This window comes from Trichosurus vulpecula, chromosome 1, assembly GCF_011100635.1.
Source record: "Trichosurus vulpecula isolate mTriVul1 chromosome 1, mTriVul1.pri, whole genome shotgun sequence".
Taxonomy (NCBI): domain Eukaryota; kingdom Metazoa; phylum Chordata; class Mammalia; order Diprotodontia; family Phalangeridae; genus Trichosurus; species Trichosurus vulpecula.
This window is the reverse complement of record NC_050573.1, coordinates 230,315,692-230,342,684: the sequence shown is the minus strand read 5'-3', so window position 1 is coordinate 230,342,684 and position 26,993 is coordinate 230,315,692. Positions and strand designations below refer to the sequence as shown.

The 26,993-nt window shown below is 37.1% G+C and overlaps 1 protein-coding gene across 1 annotated transcript in view; it reads left to right on the top strand.

Annotated features, from left to right (window-relative positions):
- The window catches only part of RAB12 (RAB12, member RAS oncogene family), a 46,299-nt gene that overhangs the window by 4,595 nt on the left and 14,711 nt on the right, over window positions 1-26,993 (top strand). Inside the window, exon 3 of the mRNA XM_036743581.1 lies at window positions 26,135-26,195. Within this exon, the coding sequence (XP_036599476.1) occupies window positions 26,135-26,195 (61 nt within the window). The remainder of the gene's footprint in view (window positions 1-26,134; window positions 26,196-26,993) is intronic.

The window sequence follows — 26,993 nt, the reverse complement described above, 5'->3', positions numbered from 1 at the left end:
TATTAGTAGATAACCTTTGCAAATCCAATTTTGTAAGATTCTGAAAGTCCTAATTAATTTGGAAACTTTCCTTATTCCTTTTTTGTGACTTTATTTTGGAAGTTTATGAATTTTTTTTAAATTCAGTACCTAATGTTGAAGACAGAACCTGTAGATAATTTTTGATTATAAAGCTGTTGTTCAGTGCTGAACATTTTTAGTTTTTAGTTTTAGTTTTTCTAAGGGCATATTTCCACAGATTTTAAAAATGAGTGTAATTTTTAACATTTTAAATTATAATCCAGAAAACCTCATATTTTTCATATTTTAAAAATCCAAATTTCTGGTTAAAAAATACAGATTTTGTTTTCCTTACTGCTGTTTTGAAGCACTTAATTGTGGAAGTGTTTGATCTTCCCTCCCATTTCCTTTGTTTCCTTTATAAGAGCTGCTGTTTTGGCACTTAAAAGTCTGATTTACCTGCAAATAAATTGCAGATTTTATGGTGAGAATGATAAAAATATTATCTAATGAGGTTTATTCTTTTTTAGGCTAAATAAACAATGACAAGTTTCCAGATTTATCTTTCTTAATTTTAAGGGTCATCTTTAAATATGTAAGAGGGTATAGCACCTATAATTGTATGCTTAAATTTACATTTGTGTGCACTGGGAGAAAGACAAGACAATATCAGTAAGTCATTGCATTCCACACTTAGGTCGTTGAACCCTGAAGCTACTGCCAACTGCCTCAGTTGGGGTTACCCAAAAGTATAACATTGTCTGATTAATTCAGGCCTACCATGACTTGGGTCCTGTGCTAAGTAAGCGTACAAAAACATCTTAGAACACTTTGGCCTCAAGGGGCTTACAAGAAGGAAAACTAATATACCAGTCCTGTTGGAGGTCAGAGGGAAAGGTGGGTGGGACCACTTGGGGAAGAGTCAGGATTTGAACTGGGCTTTGCTGACCGAGTTTGACCTAGACAAAGCAAGATAAGGATGGAATTTGGTGTAGAGAAAGCATAGTAAAGCAGGACTCCCTGCAAGTAGATCAGTTTGACTATATTATAGGGCTTCCATAGAGGAGTTGTTAGGTCAGACTGTAAAGTTTTGTATGTTAGAGTAAGGCATTGGGACTTTATCATGTGGGCATTGTGGAGTCATTAAAAGTTTTTGAGTAGTGGATCTTCAAAATAGTATGTTAGGAAAGTTAATAGCACTTGGAAGACCAATTAGGAAATTTACATTAATTCAGGGGAAAAGTAGTGGGAAGATACACATGAGAAAAATTTCAAAAATATTGCTAGTCATTCAGTAAACATTTATTAAATGCCACTATGGGACAGGCACTATGCTAAAGGATGAGGATAAATGACGGTTTCTGCTCTCAAGGAGCTCACATTTGAATGGCAGGGACAACATGAAAACAACTGTATAAACACCTATATACAGGATATATACAAACTACCTACAGGATAAATTGGAAATCATCAACAAAATGTAGGCACTAGTATTAAGGGGGGGAGGTGGAAAAGGCTCCCAATAGAACAGTAGTGTCAAACTCAAATAGAAAAGGATCCCTCCAGTCTGCATTTTGATTTAGAAAACCACAAATAAACATTATGCTGTAATTTTGGTAAACATTTCCTATTTTTTAATTTGGTTCTGGCTTCACTTGGCAGTTTTTGTGCTAGTTGTGGCTGTGAGTTTGACACCTCTGTTGAAGAAGGTGGTATTTTATCTGGCTTGAAGGGAAACAGGAAAGCCAGGAATCTTGAGATGAGGAGGGAGGGCGTTCCAGACACGAGGGACACCTAATTATAGTGGCACCTAATTGAAGTTGGAAGTTGTAGTGTGTTGTTCAAGGACCAGCAAGGGAGCCAGTGTCATTTGATGGCAGAGTAAAAGGGGAGAGGGTGTAAAGTGTAAGAAGATTGGAAAGGGAGGGGGCAAGTTATGAAGGCTTTGAACACTAAGATTTTATATTCATCTTGGAGGTGATAAGGAGCCACTGGAATTTATTGAATACTGGGGTAACATGCCAGGGCTTAAGTTGAACTAGACAGGCTGCAAGGTTGACTTTAGTGTTTTGAGACTGGATAACCGGGAGAATGATTGACAGAATAATAACTAATTTATATCAAGCTTTAAGTTTTGTAAAACTCTTTTCACAATAACTCTGAGTTGGGTAGAAATAAGGGGATGTAGAAGTTAGAGGAATTAAGGGGGAAAATGAGTTCACTTTCAGATATTTTGAATTGAATTAGCCATATACACATGCTAAGATAAACAATGATCCATCCCTTTCATTTGTGTGAGGAATTCAAATGTGGAAAATCTACCAAGACAGATTAGCAACTCATCTGTAACATATGTAATAACCTTAGAGAATTGGGGCCCTGACTTGCCCTTGATCACACACCCTCATATGTATCGGAAACTTAAATCAAGGTTTTTCTGACTCCAAGGCCAGCCCTTCATCAACTGTAGCGCTTTGCCTTTCTAACTATTGGTAGGAAGACAATATATGAAATGATCATTCATTTAACAAGTATTTATTAAGTGTCTAATGTAGTCCAGGCACTGGGAATACAAACACACACAAAAAAACCAGCCCTTGCCCCAAAGGAGTTTGTATTGACAGTGAGTAAATATTAAGTGCCAGGCATTGATGGGGAAACTACATGAACATAGGTAAGTAAAGTCCCAGTTGAATGATGCAGACATACAGAGAGTGCATAGTCCTTAAAGTTCATGTGTAGAGAGATCAATTCCAATTGGAGTGGTCTGGGAAGTTTTTATGGAATATTGTTTTAAACTGAGGATTAAAGGGCCATTGTGGCAGTGTAATTATAAATGGGAATAAATAATGGCAGGTAATGATAAATGGGGATTCAGAGGAAATAATAAATACCTAAAGAGTTAAGGGACCTTAAGTGAATTTTTTTAAGTCTCCTTATTTCCATTTCTTTATATAAAGGATATACCCAAAGTCATTGAAGTTTTAAGCTATTAAAGATTAATATTATAATATTGAAACTACACTAAGACTTTGGATACACACTACATAATAGAAGTGATGATAGTTGCTGCATTTATCTTCCTGACAGGAATGTTGTAAAGGTCAATTTATTCCTGGAATTCCTTGGGGCACCACAATATTTTATAGTTACCTAACGTGGATACATATAGTTTATCTCAGTTAAGGCTGGTTTTGGAAATTTGATCCATATCTGCTGGCTTCACACAGAGGAAAGATTATTCCATGGATAATAGATTATAACCCCCAATTTTACCACCATTCTTGTAAATATTTGCTTCTGGTAACAAATGCAGCTAGTCAAGAGTATGGATCCATTCTAGGAAAAATAACTCATAGTATATGCGCTACTACTGGTGGGTCAGTATTGGGTGCCTTGTAATTAAAAAGAAACAGATTAAACATATCAAAAGGAAAATATTAAAATATTTTAATATTAAACTGTCTCTAGAATAATTTGAACTTTCTTTGCAAGATTATAGACATACTTTTTTGATTTTTGGATGGGGTAAGAAACCTTTTTGTAGTATTTTTAAGTGAATAAGACGTTGCTTGATACTGCTATTCATTACAGGGACTCATTGTTTAAAAAAAAAAAGCTTAAATGTAATGGAGATTGCATTCATATAAGACATTTAAGAATGGGATTTTTTTTATTAATCATAATGTTGATCACTTAGTGAAATTTTACAGTAGTGTTTTTGACAGTTTAAAAAATGTTATATGAAAAATACAGTGGCAGCTTTTCAAGTTTGAAATTGGACATGGAAAAGACGATCTGCCTTGCAAAGGAACATGCTTTCACCACTGCCTGCCTCATATGCGCCTCTACTGTCCTTTCACCTGTACTGTGAACTTTCCTGTGACTTTGGGTAGCCTGGTTAGGCCTCTGCCTCATTTGATAAGTAGAAAAGATGCTATGGAAGCCCTGTTCTGCCTTTTCAATTCCTATGCATATTTGGACTCTTGGTGTTTTTCAGCTCCCCTTTGTTCTATGGCTAGAAAAGTTCTCAAGAGCAGAAGCAGGTGAACGAACTTTTGATGAAGTAAACATGTGAAGGATTGATCTAATGTCCATTTTATATTCATGCTAATTTTTTTTTTTGCCTTTAAGACTAAAAAGGACCAGTCGGTTGCATGCACAATGAAGCAAATTGTGTATAAGAATTATTATGCATACTTACTGGTTTTCTTGATTGCTTGCATCATGTATTGGAGAAAACACTGGGTTTGAAGTCAGATCTGGATTTGAAGCCTGGATGTGCTATTTATTAGCTGTCTTTACTTCAGTAACCCAGTTGATTTTTTGTGAATCTCGGTTTTCTTGTCTGTAAAATGATAATCTTACAGGAATTTTGTGAGGATTTGTTTTTCAGTCATTTCAGTCTTTGTGACCCATTTGGGCTTTTCTTGGTAAAGATACTGGAGTGGTTTACCATTTCCTTCTCCATCTCATTTTACAGATGAGGAAACTGAGGCAACTAGGGTCATGCAGCTAATTAGTGTCTGAGGTGAGTTTTGAACTCATGAAGATGAGTTTTCCTGACTCCAGACCTGGCACTCTATCCACAGTGCCACCTAGCTATTGACTATGCCTTGGTAGGCTGAGTCTTAGATATGTTATGTATTTTGTAACAAATAATACATAAGCAAAACAGATTCCTCTATTGGCCATGTTAAAAAAATGTAGGTATCATTCTGAATATTTAGTTCATCACCTTTCTGTCAGGAGGTGGGTAGTATTCATTATCATCAGTACTCTGGAGTCATGTTTGATCATTATGTTGATCAAAGTTCATAAGTCTTTCAAAGTTGTTCATTTTACAGTGTTGTTACATCGTTCTCCTGGTTTTGCTCACCTCACTCTTCATTACATGTAGGTCTTCCCAGGTTTTTCTGAAATTGTCCCCTTCTTCATTTCTTATAGCACAGGAATATTCCTCATATACCAGAATTTGATTAGCCATTTTCCAACTGATGGGCACTGTCTTAGTTTTCAGTTCCTTGCTAGTTGTGTGATTATTTTGAATGAGATATTTCCATTCTGGATTTTCTTTTTGTAATATAGAAATGTTAAATTTTTTTTTGGCTTTATTTTAGTATCCTCCAACTTTACCAAATTTAGTTGTTTCAGTTTCTTTTCTGATTCCCAGGATATTCTAAGGAAGACATTATGTCATCAACAAATAGGGTAATCTTAGAATGACCTTTTAAATATGAATTGTGAAATATGAATCATTTGCGTATTATTTCTTGGGGGGGAATCATTTAAAATAAGCTTTACCTGCTAGCCTTCGGACAAATAAAAGATTAGTTCAAACTTTGCTTTAAAGTACCTAGGTGACAAACCAGTTAAGTCAGCCATTCTTTACTCTTTGTAGCGTAATTTGTTCTGACTTAATTAAATGGGTATATAGAAAAGACGACTTCTGTAAGCCTTTTAATTTTAGGCGGCTATCCACTCAGTGGATGTTGGACAAAAAGTGACCAGAATGGTTTTACCAAACGTATCATTATGAGGATTGATCAAAAGGACTAGAGCTTTTGCCACTGTTGATCACGTCCTCTTCCTGCATACTTCTTTCTACTTTCATGACACCGTTCTCTCCCTGTGTATTTGTCTGGCCCATCCTCAGTTTCAGACACGGCTATCTCCCAAGACTCTGGCCTGGGTCCTCTTTTCTTTTTATACTATCCCTTTGTGATTTCAGCTATCATAATTTCCATTATTATCTCTAAAGATGAAGCTGAAATCTATATACCCAGCCCAAATCTCTCTCCAGAGCTCCTGTCCCATGTCACTACCTGCTGGACATGTCCATGTGGCTATCCAGTGGTCACTTCAAAATCAGTAAATATTTACCAAGTTCCTATGTGCCAGAAGTTGTGATAAGTGCCAGATAAATCAGTATTTCAAAAATAGAACTCATTATTTCCCCGTTCCAGACCTGTACCAACCCCCCCCCTCCCCCGCCCCAAGCTTCCCTATTTCTTTCAGGGCTACGTCATCCTTTCAGCTGCCCAGATTTATAACCTTTGAGTTATTCTTCAGTTTCATTTCCTTCCCCTTTCTCCACCTACCCCCACAATCCCTAGTATATAGTCCCTTATCACCGTATCTGGACAATTTCATTAACTTTTTTACCATTCCTGCTTCCTGTCTTTCCTTTGATCCATCCTTTGACATACCTTCCAAATTGATATTCCTAAAGCACAGGTTTGAATGTCTTCTCAGCTTGCTTCTGTGGTACCCTGTTGAGTCTAGGTTAAAGTACAACTATTTTGCTTGGCATCAAATCTTTCATAGTATAACTCTAGCTTGTCTTTCCAGATTTATTTCACAAATTTTACATTCTAGCCAAACTGGCTTACTTGCTGTTTCCTATATTCAGCATTCCATTTCATATCTCATCTCCCTGACTTTTTATAACCTGCTCCTTTTGCCTGGAATTTATTCGCTCTTCATCTCTGCCTTTGAGGATCCTGAGCTATTTCAGGTGCCTACTCATAGGGAAATTAATACTTTGTGTTCCTTACTTATCTGTGCAAATGTTGTATCTGATTTTAAGAGCTAGAACTACTTGGGGTTTTTTGTCTTTGTATCAGTTCCTAAAAATGACCTTGTGCATAGTATATACTTAATAAATGCTTGTTGAATTGAATTTATAGAAAAGGTGTTGTCAAGTACCTGAAGGGTTGTCATGTGGAAGTGTGGGATTAGACATTTTCTGCCTGGCCCTCTGGTGTAGAATTAGTTTTAGCTGGAATTTACAAAGAAGTTTAAGTGGACCTCCTATAATTAAAATAGCTCTCAAACAGAATAAATTATTTTAGAAGTATTTAGGCTGAAGCTGGGTGGTCATTTGTGGCATATTTTACTTATATTTGCTATGAGTTCTATGAAGTAGACATTAAATATAAAATAAGAACTAAATATAATCATAAATCATTCCAGGTAATACTGTTTGGTAATAGCCAGTCTGTTTATTGCAACTTTGGCTTTAGGCTCTTTGTATCTACTAGGTTCAGCCCCTCTCTGAACAAATTTCTGTTTTGGAAATCATCAGGAAGAGTTAATGCTTAAAGGATCTGGGGGTAGGGGTAGAAAGAATGAATATGTGCTGATAAGACTTCATGGTGGGCTTAGGGCCCATATCTATTGGTCTCTATAGATGATCTAGAAGCAGTATGAGTGACAGGTATTTAGCTCCAGTGGGTAGCAAGAAAAAAAGGGAAAATCTAATTTCTTTGTTCTGAGAGTAAATAAGTTTTAGGTTTCCTTCTCCTCCCCCCAAAACCAGGATAAACATTTTATATGGGGGAGTGGGGGGAATACAATCATTTATTTTTCCTTGACCTTTATGTGTTTATATGTAGTCTCCCAGCTCTTGTTCTGTCTGCTTAAAGAATGGGGAAAAGCTATTCGTAATTTTTATTCAGAAAGCCCAGAACCTTGCAGTTCCACATTGTTCCATCTAGAAGTGAGTATAAAGATTATATTGCCAAGATGATGTAATATGGTGACTCAGGCAAATGTGAATTAGAAACTGCTGTTGCTTGGTTAACATTTGAGTTTTTGTGTAGGCATATGTTATGAAATGTGTAGTTGATTTTAATGAATTATACAAACTAATGTGCAAACTAATTGCAATAAAACAAGATAAAATCCTCTTTCAAAGAGTGATATTTTACATGTTACCAATTGTTCAGGTTTTTTAGATAGAAGTAAAATCTATTTAAAAGCTGGCCAACTACATAAACATTTAATGTCTGTCGTGACAATTATTACACTTTGAATTGACCAAACTTTTTAGAGATTCTCTTTCCCATACAACTTTGCAGAATCTTGGATTTACCCTTTGATTAAGCATTTGTTAGTTTTGTAAGGAAAACATTTTTGTATTTATCTTTACTAGACATCTTTGACTTTTTGAAAACATTTATCAAACCAGACACTATAAGCCAAAAATGTAGTACTTTGTTACTATTACTCTTCTCCCTGAAAACACGGTGAAATCGAGAGAGAGAGACAGAGAGAAATTGAGAAATTTATTAGCTTGTAATCTGGTATTCTTTCCTTTTGGATAGTATGGTCTTACTGGAGTAGTATGGGACCTTGTTACTAATTGGAACTCATCATGATTTAGTCAAAGACTTCATCCTGGACTAACATTTCAATGACTTAATTTATAATCTTGATTCTTTTACTTTGATTTGTTTGATTTTTTTTTTTTGTTTGATTTTGTATGGTCTTGAGAAATGTCTTAATTTCTGGTTTTCCATCCATATGTAATATTGAGAAAGATATTCCTGTTCCTTCACAGGAATAATATTTTAATTGACATTTTAATGGCTCTGTGATCTCATCCACATGCATACTCTTACCACAGCCTTTTTCATCTTGTGCCACTTTTGTTCATGTTCTCTTGTCAAGCCTCCACAGGCATACTTCCAGTGCCCAGGGGCCTTTTTAACTTTTTACATTGCAATAGAGCATGTGTTCTACCTATGGCTAATCTACTGCTGTCCTGAAAGGACTGACAAGCTTCCAATTCCAATCATATATCTGTCTGATATCTTATAGACTTACTTTTACATTGAAGTTACTGATTATTAAAATACATATTGATTTAATTTGGAAGAAGCGGTATACTAGCAAGAAAAGAGTACTGACTTAAAAGTCAGAGAACCAGCATTCAGACCCACCTGTGATGTTCTTTATGCCTGTGTGAGCTAGGGAAAGTCACTAACCTTCCTGTAACCTCAGTTTTCTCTTCTGTAAGATGAAGGTATTGGACTAGATGGCCTTGGAGGTTGACATGTCTGCATCTCTGATCCTATGTTCTTCCTAGAATTTCTCTACCCCCTTATCCTCTGGTGTAGACTTAAGTCCTTAAAATGCTTGATGTTCATGGTTTTACAAATGCTTATCATGAGTACTCTAAGATAACCAAGTATCCAATGAAACATCATTTCTTGTGGCCTCTAGATATACAATAAAACCAATCTATTCTTTACCTCTTACTAGCTTTCCAGGGAGCTCTTCCAAGCCAACCTGTCATTTAGCTGCATTTTTTCCCTTTTTAATGCTAGTATAAAGAATATGATCCACTTCTTCCATTCAGATTTAAAATGCTGACAGCCAAGTTCACATTCATAGCCAATATGAGGACTTTGTCAGGTTTAGTTTGTTTGTTTTTGTACTTTGTGTCCCTTTTTCCTGCCACTCTGTCCCAGCCACTTCGGGGGTGGAAGCTGGAGTACACATTGCTGAGGGCCATTTTCTTCTTTTACTTTGTCTTTGTTTTGTGGGTTGCTTTGTCACCAGGTCGCCCTTCTGCTAATGATGGGACTCTTCATACTTAGGTAGGCTAGTCCTTGGAAAGCAGTCTGATGGTGAGACCATACTTGAAGGGTTTCCAACATGGTGAACTTGCTTTTTGCTGGCATCTTAACAACCCAGTGTCATACAGGGCAAAATCTTTATTCCTGCACCTATGCAAGTTAGGATAGTTTTTTTTTCCTTAAAAGGTAGCATTGACAGCATCCTAGTTAGGATTTGGTTGGCTCAGATAAATGGAAGGCCCAGGGTGTCAGCATTACTTCTTGGTCAGCCAAGAATAAAATAGCCATGAAGAACTCTCAACAAGAGAGCTTTATTCAGCTTTATCAACTGGTGGAGTTCTGTCTTTATTGAATATCAACTCAGTACCCATCCTTATTGAATATTCTTCTGCAATGGCTTTTTTTTAACTGTTGAGTGACTTATGAATGTCTAATTTTGTTTCAGCATTGAACCAAAACTAGTAGGAGCCTGACCTGAGTCAGACCCCCTCCCCCAGAAAAAATTTGTAACAAATATTCTGTAAGGTAAGAAGAGAGGTGTGTCATCTACATTTTACAGAGTAAAAAACCGAGCCTCAGATATATAGCCAATAAGTAAAATGAGGACAAGAATTTTAGTTACCTGACTCCTACTCCAGTTATTTTTTCCATAGTAGCATTACTGTCCCATACAAAAAACATTTGTATATAATATTTCTGCACACTAATTCTTCCTCTTATGACCTTTCCATTCTACCAAGAGAACAAATATATAGTTTAGTGATACTTCTTAGAAATGATAAAGGTTAAAAAAAAGTTTAGCATAATTTTCTGAGATTCTTCACACTTTTCTTATAGTTCATTGATTAAAAAGGCATCTCCTATGGATGATTCACTGTAGTCTTAAAATCAGAGCATTCAGCCATTCTGAAATCATTCAAAATATCATGTCTGGAGAAGAATTGGCAAGTCCTCAGTTCCTTTGTGTTCCTGACAATCTCTCTTTTATTTGAAATGTTCTGTTAATTATATCTCCTGGATCCTGTGGGAGATGTAAAATTTAGATGAGATTCCTGCCCTCATAGAGCTTATTACAAGTTTAAGGGAATATGACACCAAAAAAAAAAAACCAAGCCCAACTCTAACACAGGATTGATACATAAATGCATGAGAGGTATAAACAAGTCTGTATTAATTCTAAAAGGTGGGTGGAAGTAAGGTTAGTATCAACTAGGAGGTCAGGGAAGGCTCCATGGAAGCGATGACAGCTAGACTTTAAAAGATGGGTAAGAATCCAGCAAGTATAGTAAAACATGGAGAATAGGGCATATAAAATTTGAGCTAAGGCATGAAAGTAGGAAAGTATTAGGTGTCTATCAGGGACACCTTGTAGTCTGGTTGACAAGAATATGAGGAGGGGAATAGTATAAGACTGAAAAAGCTGGATAGTATAAGATAGTGTAGGGCTTTGAATAGTAATCTAAGGAGTTCGGACCCTAATTGGTAAGTAATAGAGGCTATCAGATGGTTTTGTGCAGTGGAGTCAGATCTATCCATAGGAAAGTATTCATCTGACAGCATTGTGAAAGTAAATTGGATCAAGAAGTGACTGGAATTCAGCAGGCCACTTAGGACAAATTGTTCCCAAGCTTGATAAGGAAGACATGTTACTGTAAGTGACAATAGGAATGCAGAGTAAGGTAAAAGCAATAGGATTGGTTGGTTGGTTGTTGTCATTCTCGAAGAGGACCAAAGTGACATTACTATGCTGTAGTCAAGTTACTCTGGCTGATCAGACCAATATAAGCTCAGAACGTTCTGCCACAGATCAGGCACAAATAGCACATGTGAACATTTGGGGTGGATTCTCTAAAATTGCGCATCTCACATTTCTTTTGAGCTATAGCACCTCTGATAAGGGCACACTATGCTGAGCAGTCCTGTGCCAGTGTCTTTCGTGTCATACAGTCAGTTCCAAAGTTCTTAAGAGAGACCTTGAGACTGTCCTTTGTATCACTTCCTCTGACCACCAAGTGAACCCTGTGTGAGTTCTGCATAAAATAGTCTTTTTGGCAAGCATACATTTTGCATTCAAACAAAGTGGCCAGCCCATCTAAGTTGCGCTCTCTGAAGTAGAGTTTGAATGCTTAGCAGTTTAGTTCAAGAAAGGACCTCAGTGTCTGGTATCTTATTCTGCCAGGTGGTCTTCAGAATCTTCCTAAGACAATTCAAATGGAAGTGATTCCGTTTCCTGGCATGGCACTGGTACACTGTCCAGGTTTCACAGGCATACAACAATGAGGTCAGCACGACCTTCAGTTTGGTAGTCTTCTCTCCCATTTTCCTTTGGAGCCTCCCAAGTAGTGAACCTCATTATCAATGTGTACATCCCTGGAAAGTAGACTACCAAGATAAGTGAACTTATCCAAAGCATTCAAAGCTTCTCCATTTGCTATACCCAGTAGTTCCATGTATGGATGGTGTGGTGGTGGCTGATGGAACACCTGTATTTTCTTGGTGTTAATTGTTTGGCCAAGATTAGCAGAAGCAGCAGAGAATTGATCCATACTTTGTTGCGTTTCAGTCTCAGAGGCTGAATTGAGTGCACAATCATCTGCAGATGGAAAACCGTATACCAACACTCCTTCCACTTTGGTCCTGGCTTGTAACCTTTTCGAGTTGAAGAATTTATCATCAGTGCAGTAGCTGACGTTGATGTCATGTTCCTCCTCACTGAAGGCATTTGACAACATGGCTAAACACATCATGATAAAAAAAAATGGGAGGAAAAAAAAGTATGGGAGCAACACAAAATTGACTTAAAATACCAAGGAACTTCTACAGGGAACCAAATTTTGACATAATTCTCCATAAGCCCTCATGACTGAGAATATCAAAGGCCTTGGTCAGATCTACAAATGTGTATACACCTTTGTTCTGCTCCTGGCATTTCTCCTGGTAAAAAGCAATAGGAAGTGATAACTGATTGGCTGTGAAGGAGAAAGAGGAACCCCCAGAGTTTTGAAAATGGGAGACTGTAAATGATGCCATTGATAGAAGCGTTGAAATCAAAAAGAAGAGCAGATTTTGAGAAAACAACGAGGTTGGCTTGGAAAATGTTGAGTTTTAGTTGGTTTAGGAATACTCATTGAAGATTTCTAGGAATGTGATTTGTGAGTCCAGAGCTTAGGAAGAAGGTAAGGGCTGAAGATAACACTGACCTTAGACAAATTACTTAATTTTTCTATGTCTGTGACTGAAGAGATTGGACTAGATTATCTCAGAGATACCTTTCAGCTCTTAGTCTTATGGTCCTGTATAGATTTGGTAGTCATCTGCATAGAATATTTTGCATAAAACATTCAATGCCCAAACAGCGTATGTGTTCTCTTTCAAACACTTTGATTTGTAATGCCTTTTTTAAGCCTAAAATCCTAAACTAGTCAGTTTAAAGTTTTGCTATTACTCTGCCTTTTTCTCAGACAATACATTTTATAAAAATGTAAGAACATTTTGTGTATTTCATAATTTAGTCCACTTACTTGTAAGGTCAGTTAATCAATTGTTTTTACTGTTTTTCAATTTTTAAATATGATGTAGCAAGATAAAAAGAAATCTTGCTGTTATGGCTGGGCTGCTGGACTTGGAGGCAGGAAGACCCTAGTTCAAATTCCACCTCTGACACTTAATAGCACTTTGGTCCTGAGTAAGCAACCTAGTCTCTTTAAATGTTAGTCAGCTGTCCAAGATACAGCAACTGAGTTGATGATCAGCTCACAGATTGATTCTTGATGCATTAATATGTTTTTCTGATCCAAAATGGTTGTCTGACCTCTAAATATTTAGTGTCCTAAAATAGATTGTTTTATTAATGTAAAAGAATGTGTCAGAACCAGCTTCAAACCCAAATCCCCTGACTCCCTGCATTCTTTCCCAATCCATGCTGCTTCCGTGTTCATTCTTTTTTCTGTTTTATTGCTGTGTTTAATTTCATGTAATGTATTATTTCAGTTAATATAAAAGTTATTTTGTAGTTTAAAGAAGTCAGTTGTTTTAAGTTCCATATTGAATATCATAATATTAAGAAAAGAATGTTGTTTCTATTTAAATGCATGGACCTATTGTCATGAATGAGGCTCTGCAAAATGTAAAGACTGATTATTACTTACTTTGCCAGTTTTAGAAGAAACTAGGAAATTTATATCATCTAATAAAAAAGGAGAGGTAGGTGTTTCCAGGATGAACTCAGATATGAAAAAACTTAGAACCCTTAAATGCCTGTTGAGCCAACTACATCCTAAAAAGATACATAACAAATAGAAATACAATAACAAATGTAAGAGATAGGGACATTTAGGGACATTGACTTTTTGTGTAACTTAGGTGTGTGTCAAGTGTGTGCTCTAGTAATCACACCAACTTTCACCTCTCTTTATTAATTGTTACTAACTTGCTTCCTTATTTATTCTTATCCTGGCTTTTAAGGCAGTAAAGAGAGAATGTCTTGATAGTTCCTTATAAATTGATCGAAATGTACAATCTCTCTCCCATGAATTAGGTCTGAGCCCCCATCCTAGTTTATAAGTAAGCTAGACAGATCTTTTTTTTTTCCATCAACTTTCACTCATCTGTCTCTCATTTTCAAACACTGGTCTCATAGGCTTGGGTAAACATCAGTGTTATTGTCCATACAATTTATACAGTAACAAATAATACAAAGACATAAATGTTTACAATAGACTGACAGGAAAATTCACCACCAGAGTCACTTCTATATTCTTCAAAAGCAGGAAAAAGAATGAACTATTCTCAGCAACACCAACTCCTTGAATTAGAGAAAATTAATTCAGTTGAAATGGTAATTTTCTTCATAATGTCTCTTTACAAAATAATAGTTAAATGCAAGTCCTGTACAATGTCTCTTCCAACATAGATTGTAAACCAAGTCTCTCAGGAAAGAAGTTCTCTTCATCTTTTCTCTCAGTTCTTCAGTGGCTTCTCTGTGCCAAGACAGCTCACTCACTCCAGAATGACAGTTAAAGTGTTACTCTCCAAGATGCTATTCCTTTTTTTTTTTGATGCTATTCCTTCTTAAAGACATAGTCATAATATCCAAGTCTGTGTTGGAGAGTAGAAGGAAGGATGACTAAGATTGGGTTACACAAAGGAAGTTGGGAAGAAATAAAGTCAGTAAGGAAGTGGCTTAAGTTACAAGTGATTTAAGATCCAGGTGAGGCCAAGTGTGGAGCAACTGTGAAGATAAGTCTGACAAAATTTTGAAAGGAGAAATAGTGATCTTTCTAAAGAAGGGATTGTGTGAGACATGGAAAGGCAAGCAGTATGTGCATGGAATAATAAGCACACTTGTTCTGGAGTCTGAGGGCCTAGATTCCAATCCCACCTCTTAAGCATGTGTTGGTCAAGTCATTTAACTTCCCTGGGCTTCAGATTCTTTGACTGTTTAAAAAAAAGTGTTGAATTTGATTCTTTGAGCTCCAAATGTACAATCCTGTGATCCTCTGGGGATGTAGGATGAGCCAAAGTGAAGGAGAGGGCCATTAGGGGAAAACGGACCAAGGTGAAAGAAGCAGAACTGCTCTGGTCACTTACAAATCTTCACTTGATTTTTTTTTCCTTGTGTGCTTTTTTTTTTTTTTTTTTACTGTTAAGTAATGACTTAAACACCACAAAATATTTTTTAATCTTATGCATTTTAACTATATTACCAGCTTTATTAACCCTTTCACAAAGGCAATATTATCTTACCTTTAAGAGGAAATATAATCTTAGGAAAAATGGTAATTAAACTCCTACTTTCTCAAAGATTCTTTTTTCTCTTAAAATTTCGGTAAATGTCCATAGTTCATGTGGGAGGGGTTATTGAAGCTGGTGTTACATAAACATTAATTGGATCTTGTACAATGGAAAAAACACTGTTTCAAAGTCCAGTGATATAGGATGGGGAGTGGCAGCAGGCAGAGATGAAAAAATGTCCCTGTGGATAGATATATGGAATGAAGCACTGCCTAGGAGTCTGTGGCAAGCTAAAGATAGGAGGCTGAGTTGGAGGATTAACTCCCCCTCCAACTAACAGGTCTGTCCTGGGGTGAATCTCAAAGTTGAATGGATTTCTGGGAGTTGAGTGGGGATAGACACTGTACCTGTTGGAGAATATGTCAATATCACTAGAAATAAACATACAAGATTTTGGATGTGCCGATTGACATTTGTAGTTCCCTGTTTGGGGATTTGATTTTCATGCTAAGTTTGTACTTAGTTGTTTCATTGTCTGAGACTTGTACATTGTCCCTTTAAACTTCTGGAAAAGCATTTATAGTAAAGAAAATAAAATTCTGGACAGCGATTATTTTACCCACATTCTGCCAAGATGGACATATACTCAACAATCAACTAATTATATGCTTATCGGACCTATTCTGTAAATGATTCTAGATGAAAAAGAAGCCTATTTTTTTCAGCCATATGATTTGTTTTTGACTAATCCACAATTGTCCTCTGCATTGATTAAATGCACACCTCGTATAACTGACATTGAGAGCGGTATGTGTGCGTGTGTGCATGCGTGTGTGTGTGTGTGTGTGTGTGTGTGTGTGCTTATACAGGTGTGCACGTACACATATGGGAGGGTGGGGGGTATATGTATGTATGTAGTTCCATTTGGACTCATTAACAGGACAGTTTGAGAAATGCTGTCCTAAGTTGAATCAGTTCTTTTATAACTCTATATATGCTTTCCTAAAAATCACCTCTATGCAAAATCAAGCAACAAAATCCACAGGGCTTATAAGAGAAAATAGAGTTAGGGGCACAAGATCCAAAAGCTTCAAAAAATGGTAGCAGTTTTATACATGTTAAATGGTTAATAAACACATAATTATACATAAATAGTGGTGACTCTCTTGATTTCAGGCTGCTGCTCAGCCTGACCCTGGTTCCCAGGACAAGGCTTGCAGCCATGGGAAAGTTGTAGAATAGGTGGTCTTCCACCCACAACTCTTACTGCACTAGAAAATATACAATAAATATGGTACTTTTCCCTGGAAAAAGAGCTGGCTTCTGCATATGGAACTTGATCTCTTGGGAAACCCACACACTTCCAGCCGTTTGGATTTGCTCTACAGTGGTGGGGGTTGAAGCGGAGATCTTTTCACACATTTCTCTTCCCTTTGCCCCATTAGCTCTCACCTCATCCCAGGTTGAAGAAGATGATCACACCCCAACCCCCAACCACCAGCACGAACAGAAGTTTAAGCCAGGCATCTTCTTTTCCCATAGGCCCAGGGTATGCTGGGGGCTCCTCTTCCCCCTTCTCCCAGTCTACCTGTTGAGGTCATCCTCTGGCTGGGACAGAATAGTGGGGAAACAGTTGTAGCTTGTGAGTTATTCTGAAATGGTACAAACTTTCTGGGGTCTCCCTATCTCTTGAGGATGAAATGACACATAAGCAAATAATAACTTCTGATTATCTTCAGACTCTTCCCTAATGCATCGATTGCATTGGAACAAATTCAAGTTTTCAAAACAAATCAAGCATTACTAAAACTGACTAGGTATAGCTTAAACAGGAATTCTAACTCACTTTTAAAAAGTTGTATTGATGCCTTTTGTTTCTACCTGAATCCTGTCCCCTACCTCACCCTCGTAATGAACTCACCCTTGTATAAAAGAAAAATAGTTAAGCCAAAACAACTTATAAATTGATTTCATCTGTCAGTTTGTGCTACACTCTGCCCTATAATCCCCAGCTCCCTGCTAAGAGGTGGGATTAATTTTTCATTATCTATTCTCTAGCGATTGTAATTAGTCAATACTATTATACTCAGAATTTGGTTTCTCTTTAGTGATTTTTTTTCAACACTGTTAGCAAAATAACTATATATTGTTAGCCTGTTGTTACTATATATGTCTGTGTATGTATGCATGTATGTATGTATACTCATATTAAATATTTTCTCATTTTTTTGCATCTTTTGTAATTTCTTATTGAACAATGATATTCCATTACATCCATGCGCCATAGTTTATTCAACAATGGATACTTTGTTTATGATGCAAATACCATCCTATATTCCTATAATTCAAATGGAATTGTCATTTCTATAACAAAAGCACACGTTTATGGGTTTATAAATTGTTTTGACCCTTACTATTTTAGTAGAAATATAAAATTGATGTTCTGTATTTCGTTCCATTTTTAGTTTAATAATCTGATTTGCTTTTCAGATTCAAAAGATACTCTAACATAACTTTGAATCAACAGTTATACCTGCAGAAACAGAATATCCTTGAATACAGAATCACTTTCAAGCAGAACTAGAACATCTAAGTAGTAAATCTTTAACAAGAAATACTTAGTTCCATGAATATCATATAAACAACTAAATATGTATTATCATATCAAAAGGACATGGAATGGATCTTGATTAGTAACAAAAACATGGCATTGTAATTTTCAAGCAGAATTGAGGTTAGGGTTTAATGGTCATTCAATTATTTTGCATCCTGGAACATAGAGGTCATGGAGGGCAGTCCATCTAGTTATCATATCAGTCTGGAAAGATGAGATAAGGATAGATTGTGAAGGGTTTTAAATGCTAAAGAGGAATTCATATTTTATTTAGGATGCAGTGCCAATGAAGCTCCTTGATCAGAGGAGTAAAATGGTTAGACCCGGGCTTTAAGAATAAACATTTGGCTACTATTTGGAGGATAGAGGGAAGAGAATCCAGTTTAGAAGTTACTGCAGAAGGCCAAGCCAGAGGTAACAAGGGCCTGAACTTGGGGTTGTTGTGGTATGGATAGAGAGAAGGGGGTACATGTAAAAGAAATTAGGAGGGCTTTAGGGGATTTCTGTTTGGAACCTACTAATTTTGAAATGCCTATAGGTCGTGTATATGATATCCAGCAGGCAATTGGAAATGCAGAAGTGCAGCTAAGGAGAGAGCTAAGGACTGGATGAGTAGTTTTGGTTGTTATCAGTAGGGTTAATGACAAGAAGCCCTCACAAGCTAGGCTATGGTATACTGGTAAGTGACATTACGTAGGATAAAGCATGGTTTGGGCATCTGGGGCTAGTTGAAACTTTGAGAGCTAATGAGATAACTAAAAGAGAATTTATGGAGAAGGAAGAGGGGCTAGGCAAGAGATATATGTTGATTTTGCAAAGGAGATAAAGAAAAGGCCTTTAGCACACCCAAAAAATCCATTAGTATCTGGCAAGGCTTGGGAGGGGGGTATAGGGGAAGGGGAGTAGGCAGTAGCTCAGCCCTGCCACCCATAGAGATTTCAATACCACTCCATCCAGTTCTTTTCTTCACTGGGGTGAAATGAACAGATCTTCTCTCTTCTAACACTTTCAAGAAGGCTATCTACAGTAGATTCCTCTACTTCCTTTCCTCTCATTCTCTCAGCTCCGTAGTCTGCCTTCTACCCTTATCATTTAACCTAAACTACTCTCTCCAAAGCTGGTAATGATCTCTTTATTGCCAAATCTAATGGGCGTTTCTTAATCCTTATCCTTCTTGACCTTTCTGCAGCCTTTGCTACTGCAGATTACCCTCTTCTCTCTAGGTTTTTGTTGTACTGCTTTCCTGGTTCTCCTTCTACCTGTCTTCTCAGTGCAGGTTCTCCTGCAAGTCTTCTCAGTCTCATTTGCTGCATTCATCAAGGTCGTGCCTACTAGCTGGGGGTGTCCCACAGGGCTCTATCCTGGGCCCTCTTCTCTTTCTGTGTAGCATTTTATTTAACCATCTCATCATCTCCCTTGGATTTGATTATCATCTCTATGTGAATGGCTTAACTTCTTTCTGTACCTCCGGACTCTAATCTCCAGCTGCCTGTTTTATCTCAAACTAGATGTCCCACAGACATCTTAAACTCAACATGTCCAAAACTGAACCCTGTATCTTATCCACCAAGCCCTTTCCTCTTCCTAACTTCCCTTATTACTGTGAGGGGTGCCACTATCCTTCCAGTCACCCAGGCTCATACAACCTACATGTCATCCTTCACTCGTCTCTCTCATCCCCCATATCTAGTATGTTGTCAAATCCTGTCATTTCTGCATTCATAACATCGCACAAATACAGCCCTTTCTGTCCTCTGGCATTGCCACCATCCTGGTGAAGACTTGTATCACCCATACCTAGACTATTGTAATACCCTTTGCTGGTTGGTCTGCTTCTCCCCACTCCAGTACATCCTCCACTTAACTGTCAAATTGATCTTACTGAAGAGCATGTCTGACCATGTCACCTCTACTGGCTCATTCTTCCGTGATCAAATATAAAATCCTCTGTTTGGTATTGAAATCCCTTCATAACCTTTCTCCTTCCTCCCACCTTTTAGTCTTCCTATACCATATGCATACATACACACACACACACACACACACACACACACACACACCATATATACTCTTCAGTTCAGTGATACTGGCTTCTTTGCTTTTCCTCAAACAAGACACTCCCTCCCAACTCCAGTTCGCTGTCCTTTATACCTGGAATGCCTTACTTCTTCATTTCTGCCTCCTGGCTTCCTTCAGGGCCCAGCTAAAATCTCTCTTTCTGCAGTAATCTTTTCCCAATCCCCCTTACTCCTATTGCCTTCCCTCTGTTGATTATTTTCAATTTATTCTGTATATATCTTATTTGTACATAGTTGTTCACATGTTGTCCCTCCCATTATATTGTGAGCTCAAGAGCAAGAATTCTTTTACATTTTTTCTAGCTTTTTCATTTAGCTAAATTCCTGGCATGTAGTAGGTACTTAGTACATGTTTATTGACTGACTTCTTAGTCTAGGGTTATTAAATCTCGTCCCACCCTTATCTGGTTTAGAGAGGAGGCAAAAGATAACTTTCTGGAATCCTAAGTCGGATCTCTCAGTGCATTTTACTATAGAATCTTTATTTTGCATATTGGTTATATTTTCTTCTCTTATACTTAAATTTGCTATCCTTATTATGTTTACCATATTATTTTGCTTCTGACCCATGTAGGGTAATGGACTGTCATACAAACCTAACTGCTTTTTATATTATTTTTAGAGGAAAGTGCTTTCTGATTTCCCAAAAGTGATTTACATACTAACTCTCTTTGAATAGAGGTAATAATTGAATCCATATGAAGCGATGAGATCACCAAGTGCAATAGTATTTAGAAAGAAGAGAAGAGGACCCAGGACAGCCTTGAGGGACACCCACGATTAGCAGGCATGACCTGGATGAAGATCCAGCAAAGGAACCTGAGAAGCAGTGGTCAGACCCGTAGGAAGAGAACCAGGAAAGAGTAGTGTCACAAAAATCTAGAGGGAAGAGAGTATCAAGGAGAAGAGGGTGATCAACAATTTCAGAGGCTGCAGAGAAGTCAGAAAGGATGAGAACTGAGAAAAGTCTATTAGATTTGGTGACTTTAGAGAGAGAGAAGTTTCTGAACAGCTTTTGAATAAGTTCTGGAGCCAGACAGCTGAGAGTATAGAGGAGAAATGGAGGCACCAATTATAGATAGCTTTCTTAAGAAGTTTAGCCACTACAAGGAGGACAGATATAGCTAGTGGGTATGGGCAAATCAAGTGAAGGATTGTTTTTGTTTTGTTTTTTGTTTTTTTTTTTTTTTACAAAGGATAAGAGAGACATGGGAGTCTTTGTAGGCAATAGGGAAGCAACCAGTAGACAGAGATTGAAGATTAGTGAAAGAGTGGAGATGGTAGAGGGAAAAATCTTCTGAAGAAGGCAGGATTGAATAGTATCCCTTGTGTATGTTAGAAGGGTTTGCCTTGGGAAGGAAAAAGGTCACCTCTTCATATGAGACAGGGATGGAGTAGATACTGAGCAAAAATATTTATGTGATGTGAGTTGAGGAGGGAAGAAGTTCTTGGAGAATGGCCTCAATTTTTCATCAGAGTACGAGGCAGGGTTCTCACCTGAGAATGTAGAGTGTGTGGTGGTATATCATGGGAAGCTTGAGAAGGGATGAAAAGGTTGGAATAGCTCTCTATGAGTGAGAAAATGACTTGATTAGAGAAGTGTAAAAGTACTGCTTTGCTGCATTGAGGGCCTAGTTGGAATTCTGTAACCCATAATTGTCTTGGATCCAGTCAACACAGTTTCATAATCTTTTCCAGCTTCATTCAATAGCATGAAGGAGAACAAAGGCTTCAGATGGGGGGAATAATCCGTGGTCATGGTTTGGGTTTGGCAAAACATGATGGATGATAAGACAAGGAAGCAAGGAACATGAGTGTAGAGGATAGTTAGAGTTTAATTGATTGACCAAGGGGTCAAGATAGAGAAAGCGAGCAGTGTGTAGGCAGTACAGAGATGATGACCTGGGAAAGAATTGAGGAAGAGAGGGATAGAGTGGGGAGAAATGGTGAGGACGAAGACTAGGAATGAGGATTGTAGGGATTGAATGATTATGACCAGATAGAATTTCATAAATATGGAAAAGGAACAGTTGTGGGTATTGGCAAGACCATCTGTTTTTATAGCTAAGGTGAAGTTTAGGAGTAGGTTATAGGAATTCAGTAGATTGAAGAGCTGTGAACTTAGGTTATTTGAGAAAGTATCATACTGGAGTTCCCTAGTATTGAGGGTAGGAGTTGGGATGGAAAGAGCCTGAACCAAGCATTAAAGAAGGAAGGAGAATGTCTTGAGAATCAGTAGATAACAGCTACTAGATTTTTAAAAATTAAGATGGTTAGAAAAATGGAGTTTAGTCAGGTTTGGTGATACAGGCGTATAATCCTTGCTGTCAGAGATGTTGGTTGATAAGTTTGGGTATTCTGAGCTGCAGTAGAGCTAAAACATTCTGAGTATCCAAACTGAGCCCAGTATCAATGCAGTGAGCCCTAGGATCAGAAGACTGCCAGGCTACCTAAGGATGGGCAAAACCACTCAGGTTAGGAAAATGAGCCAGTTAAAACTTCCAGGCTTCCTGTTGGTGTTGGGATCAGGTCTGGAAGTAGCCACTGAACTTCTAGTCTGAGTGAGAGGAAGACTAGTCTCAAAAAAAAAAGAAAATTGAGTTTGAGGAATTTTGGAAAACATTCAGGACAATCCTTTTTATAATAGTTTTACTTTTTAAATTTCATACTTATTTCATAAATATTATGTATTTGAGTCTATAAACTAGAGGTTAATTTTTAAATATCTCAAAATTTAAGTTTAACTGTTTTATTTTAAGAGATTTTTTTCCCACATAAAACCATTTAATTGGAACTGATAAATCCTTTTTTTCCTCTCATTTAACAAACTAGGATGATGAAATTAGTGAACTTAATATGCATTGAGCCAAATTTATCCCTGGACTGTTAATTAGACAGTGAGTTGTTCCCTTAGGGAAGTAAGTCCTTTCTCTAAGCCTCTAAAGCAATGTTTGCCAACCTTTTTTGATTAGACATTCCTTTGAACGTGTCTAGACACATTAGGCAAACTTTCTTTCCTTTTCTATAGCCATCTATCAGTTTGCAACTTATATCTCGAACATTTTACATATACATAAATGGAATCAGAATCTCAGAATTGGATGGGACCTCAGAGTCCATCCTTCTACCTTATTAAGACACCATTCTGCAGCCTACCCAACAAATAGTCATCTAGGCTTTATCTAAAAATCTCCAGTGAGCTACAATGGTGAGGGTATCAACTTTGGACAGCTCTCATTTTCAGAAATCTCTGGTTAATAACAAGTCTAAATCAGCCCCTTTGACACATCCCCATTTTCCTTCTTTGTGCATTCTGGGAACAAGTCGGATAAGTCTTTACTTTTTTCTGTAAGGTACAGCCTTTGAAGACAGTTGCCATGTCTTCCCCCAAGTCTTCTTAAAGCTAAATGTCCCCTTTTCCCTTGGAGAGCCACACATTGAGGCCTTTCACCATTCTGGTGTCCTATCTCTGCACTGTCTCCAGCATAGAAATGTCCTTCCTAAAAGGTACCATCCAGAACTGAGCACAGCACTCCAAATGGGATAGAACCAGGGCTCTGACTCTCTGCTCATGCATACTCTTTCTCTCTGAGTTCGGCCCAAGGTTATCCACTTTCTTTGTTACCATTCACATTAAGAAAGACACATATGGCATGTGCAGTCCAGTAAACACGCAGATTTTTTTTTCAAATAAACTGCCCAACCACTTCTTCATTTTGTATTTGGGAAGTTAATTTTTAGGAAAAGGCCAGCTAAAGTAAAATGACTACATTTATTGCTGTTAGTTGCCCCCACCACCACCAAAAAAAAGATGTCCATTGTTAGAAAAAAAATTAGCAAAGGGAAATAAGGAAACCCAAGATATTGTAACAGACAGATGACTCCAGAGTGGCTTAACAGACACACCACATACTTGAGAGTAGTGTTAATATGTCAAGGATCTCATACCACTGACCTAGGATCGGAGATCACATGATTTTCCCAAAGTTACAGAGCTAGTAACTGTTAAGAGTTTTGAATGTAGCTCATTCTGACTCCCAAGTCCCAATATCCTCTCTGCGTGATTACATTGCTTCTGATGAGGTTTAACGTTTCCACAGCAAATTATTTAGAACTCCTTTCCCAATAGGAACAATGGCCAGGACATAGCACTGTGGCTAGATTTTTGCTACTTCCTAGCAAGGTGGTGATGGGAAAGCCATTTAATTTCTCTGAGCCTCATTTTCTTCTTTTGTAAAACAGAGCTTGCAATAGCTATAGTACTGAGCCCACAGCACTGTTGTGAGGCTCAAATAAGGTAATACATAGTCACCACTGGCGATAGTAGACTTCCAGAATACTGGAGATGAGCATTTCTCCTATAGAAGGAGCCCCTAACTTACATATACCTGACTTTTACATGTGCTTTACATATGAACAAAAACTCCATAAATCCCATGCTGCAATTTTCAGCACTTTTCTGAAGCTAGGATAAGGGGAAACCCAGTCCTCTGAGTGTTGTTATCTTGTCCTTAGTTCCTCCTTTTCTTCCCACTGGTATTAAGGTTCTTACCTCATCTATTATTCCTCATTCTAGATTTCTCAAGACCCCTGACATCTTCACGTACACCCCTCTTCTTTCTGGTCATACCATTCCAACTTCTCACCCTTGCCACTGTAGAAATACCCTCACACTTCTGGAGCTACAGTGTAAAAGAGACATAGGTCTGTGGCATCTGCTAGAGCTCAGGAAGTCATTTTAAGTCGTTGTAAAAATGGTGGTTAAATTCTATTTGTACAGAATTTTCAAGCATCGTATTTGCACTGGCTTAGAAAGCTAACCTCCATTTATAACATAGATTTTTATGGGGATATGCTTTCTAAGTTCTGGTTAACTTTCCTTGTAACTTTTAAACACCATCAAAAATTGGGGGATGTCTGTAATTCACTTGATGGTACTATTTCCTGGTAGCCAGAAAACAGTTGAGTTATTCCAGGTGTACAACTTGCTGTATACACAGTGACTTAGGCACTGGAAGTAATGCCTTATTTTTAAAACAAGAATTCTTTTCTAAATTCTGCCCAAAGCCCTAGCCACACTAAGTGAAATGATAGAGGTTAAGTTATTTCCCTGTGTTTTTTAATGAGTGCAAATTTTTTTTTAAATTTAAATTTCTTTTATATTTAATCTAAGGCTGTTAAAATCACTAAAAGTGTCGTACCTCTACAGTCTTACCTTACATGATTTTGCTTTCACCACCATCATTTCCAAATGCTATTACCTTAGTATCACACATTTTTTGTAGTTACTTTTGTATGAAAAGCAGTGTAGTATGGTGGATAGAAAGCTGGCCTTAGAGCCAGGAAGACCTGAGTGCAAGACGCTCCAACATATCGTGTGACTCTGGGCAAGTCACTTAACATCCCAGCACTCTAAGCAACTGAGACTATAAGTTGCAGAGAAGATGCACATTTACTTCAGTAGAAGGAGTTCCTCTCCAGAAGAGAGAGAGGAGAGAATAAATGTTTATTAAGCACCTTCTGTATGCTAGGCACTGTGCTAAGCACTTTACAAATCTCTCATTTGATCCTCACAACAACCCTGGGAGGTAGGTGCTATCATTAATCCCTGTTTTATAGTTGAGGAAGCTGAGACAGAAAGGGGTAAAGATTACACAGCCATTAAGTATCTTAGGCTGGATTTGAATTCAGGTCTTCCTTACTTCAGGTCTAGTGCTCTATCCATTTATTCCACCAGGAGCTCTCTATACCAGTAAAGACTGGTCCCTACCCATCTATAAGATTGTTTATAAGGAACTATCACTTTACCTCATACTGTAATTTCAAAGAACCAGTTAATATTAGATGGGGGCAAGTGCCTCTGGTGTGTTCCTTGAGGAAAATATTTTCCTATGTTAATATTAGTCCAGAGTATACTTCATAAGACCATAACTTTATTAATTTAGATATATAATTTACACATATGTATGTATACATATATGTATGTGTGTGTATATATATAAAATTTACATATGTAATATGTATTTTTTTTTGATGAAGCAGCAGCTTTGTTACTAGGAAATTGTGTAATTTAGAACAATAAATGCTAAATAATTCATAAGATTTCAAGCATGGTGAATTTTACAACTGAATTTTGTACAAAAGTTGGAAAAAAATTAGGTTTATATGCCAATAGCATTCCTCCACCTCTCTTTAATGGCTCATGGTGATATGACTATTGGACTTTTATATTTCCTCTATGAATAGGAATGTACATATAAAATAGAGAAATAATAGTTTTGTTATTTTTTTATTTTCATTGTTTTGGCTTCTTATTTTTCCTCTTTACTCTGTTTTATTCATAGGTGTTGATTTTAAAATCAAAACAGTAGAGTTAAGGGGAAAGAAAATTAGATTACAAATCTGGTAAGTAAAACAGTATGCACCTAAGCATCCAGCAGTGTGTGTTTGTCTGTGTGTGTATTTTTTTTTTAACATGGATCCATATGCTTGTCTAATAAAATTAACTGTTCCTAAGCTGGTTTTCTGTATTTCCATTTTCTTCTTCTTACCTCATTTCAAAACATATTGAACTGAGATTGCTTCTTACTTCCTCAGAAGTATAAGAAGCAATAACTATTGCACTTCAGAAGTGGTCTAGCATATTTTAAATGTGAGACTATAGAAAATAAACAGAGTAGGGATACAACACTGTAGTGAGAAAAGCATTGGCCTCGAGAGTCAGGGGACAGTCTTTTTCGTTCTGGTTCTATTTAGTTATTAATCATGTGATTCAAGGCAATATTTGACTCAGTGAACCTCAGTTTATTTAATAGAAGTCTGTTAAATACTTTTAAACTGTAAAATGTCATGCAAATAAAGGCGTTATTATTTTTATTATTATTACTATAAAATGAGACTTGACCTTTGGGGAAAAAATAACTTAGAGAAGACAGTGTTTACCAATTTTGCCATTCCTTACAAATAAGACATTTTAGGAAGGTGAAAACTACTATAACAAGAAGCAGCGTTTGTTAGTTCCTAATTTTATTTCTTCGACATGAATAACAAAAATGTCAGTAAAATAGCTCAAATGTTAATCTTTAAAATGTCATTTGTATCTACATGAAATTTTGTAACAGTATTTAAAGGAAATCCCAATATTCAAAGCCATATCAGGCCAATTAAAAAGAAAATTGTCCCTAGGAAGAAGAGGCACCTTTG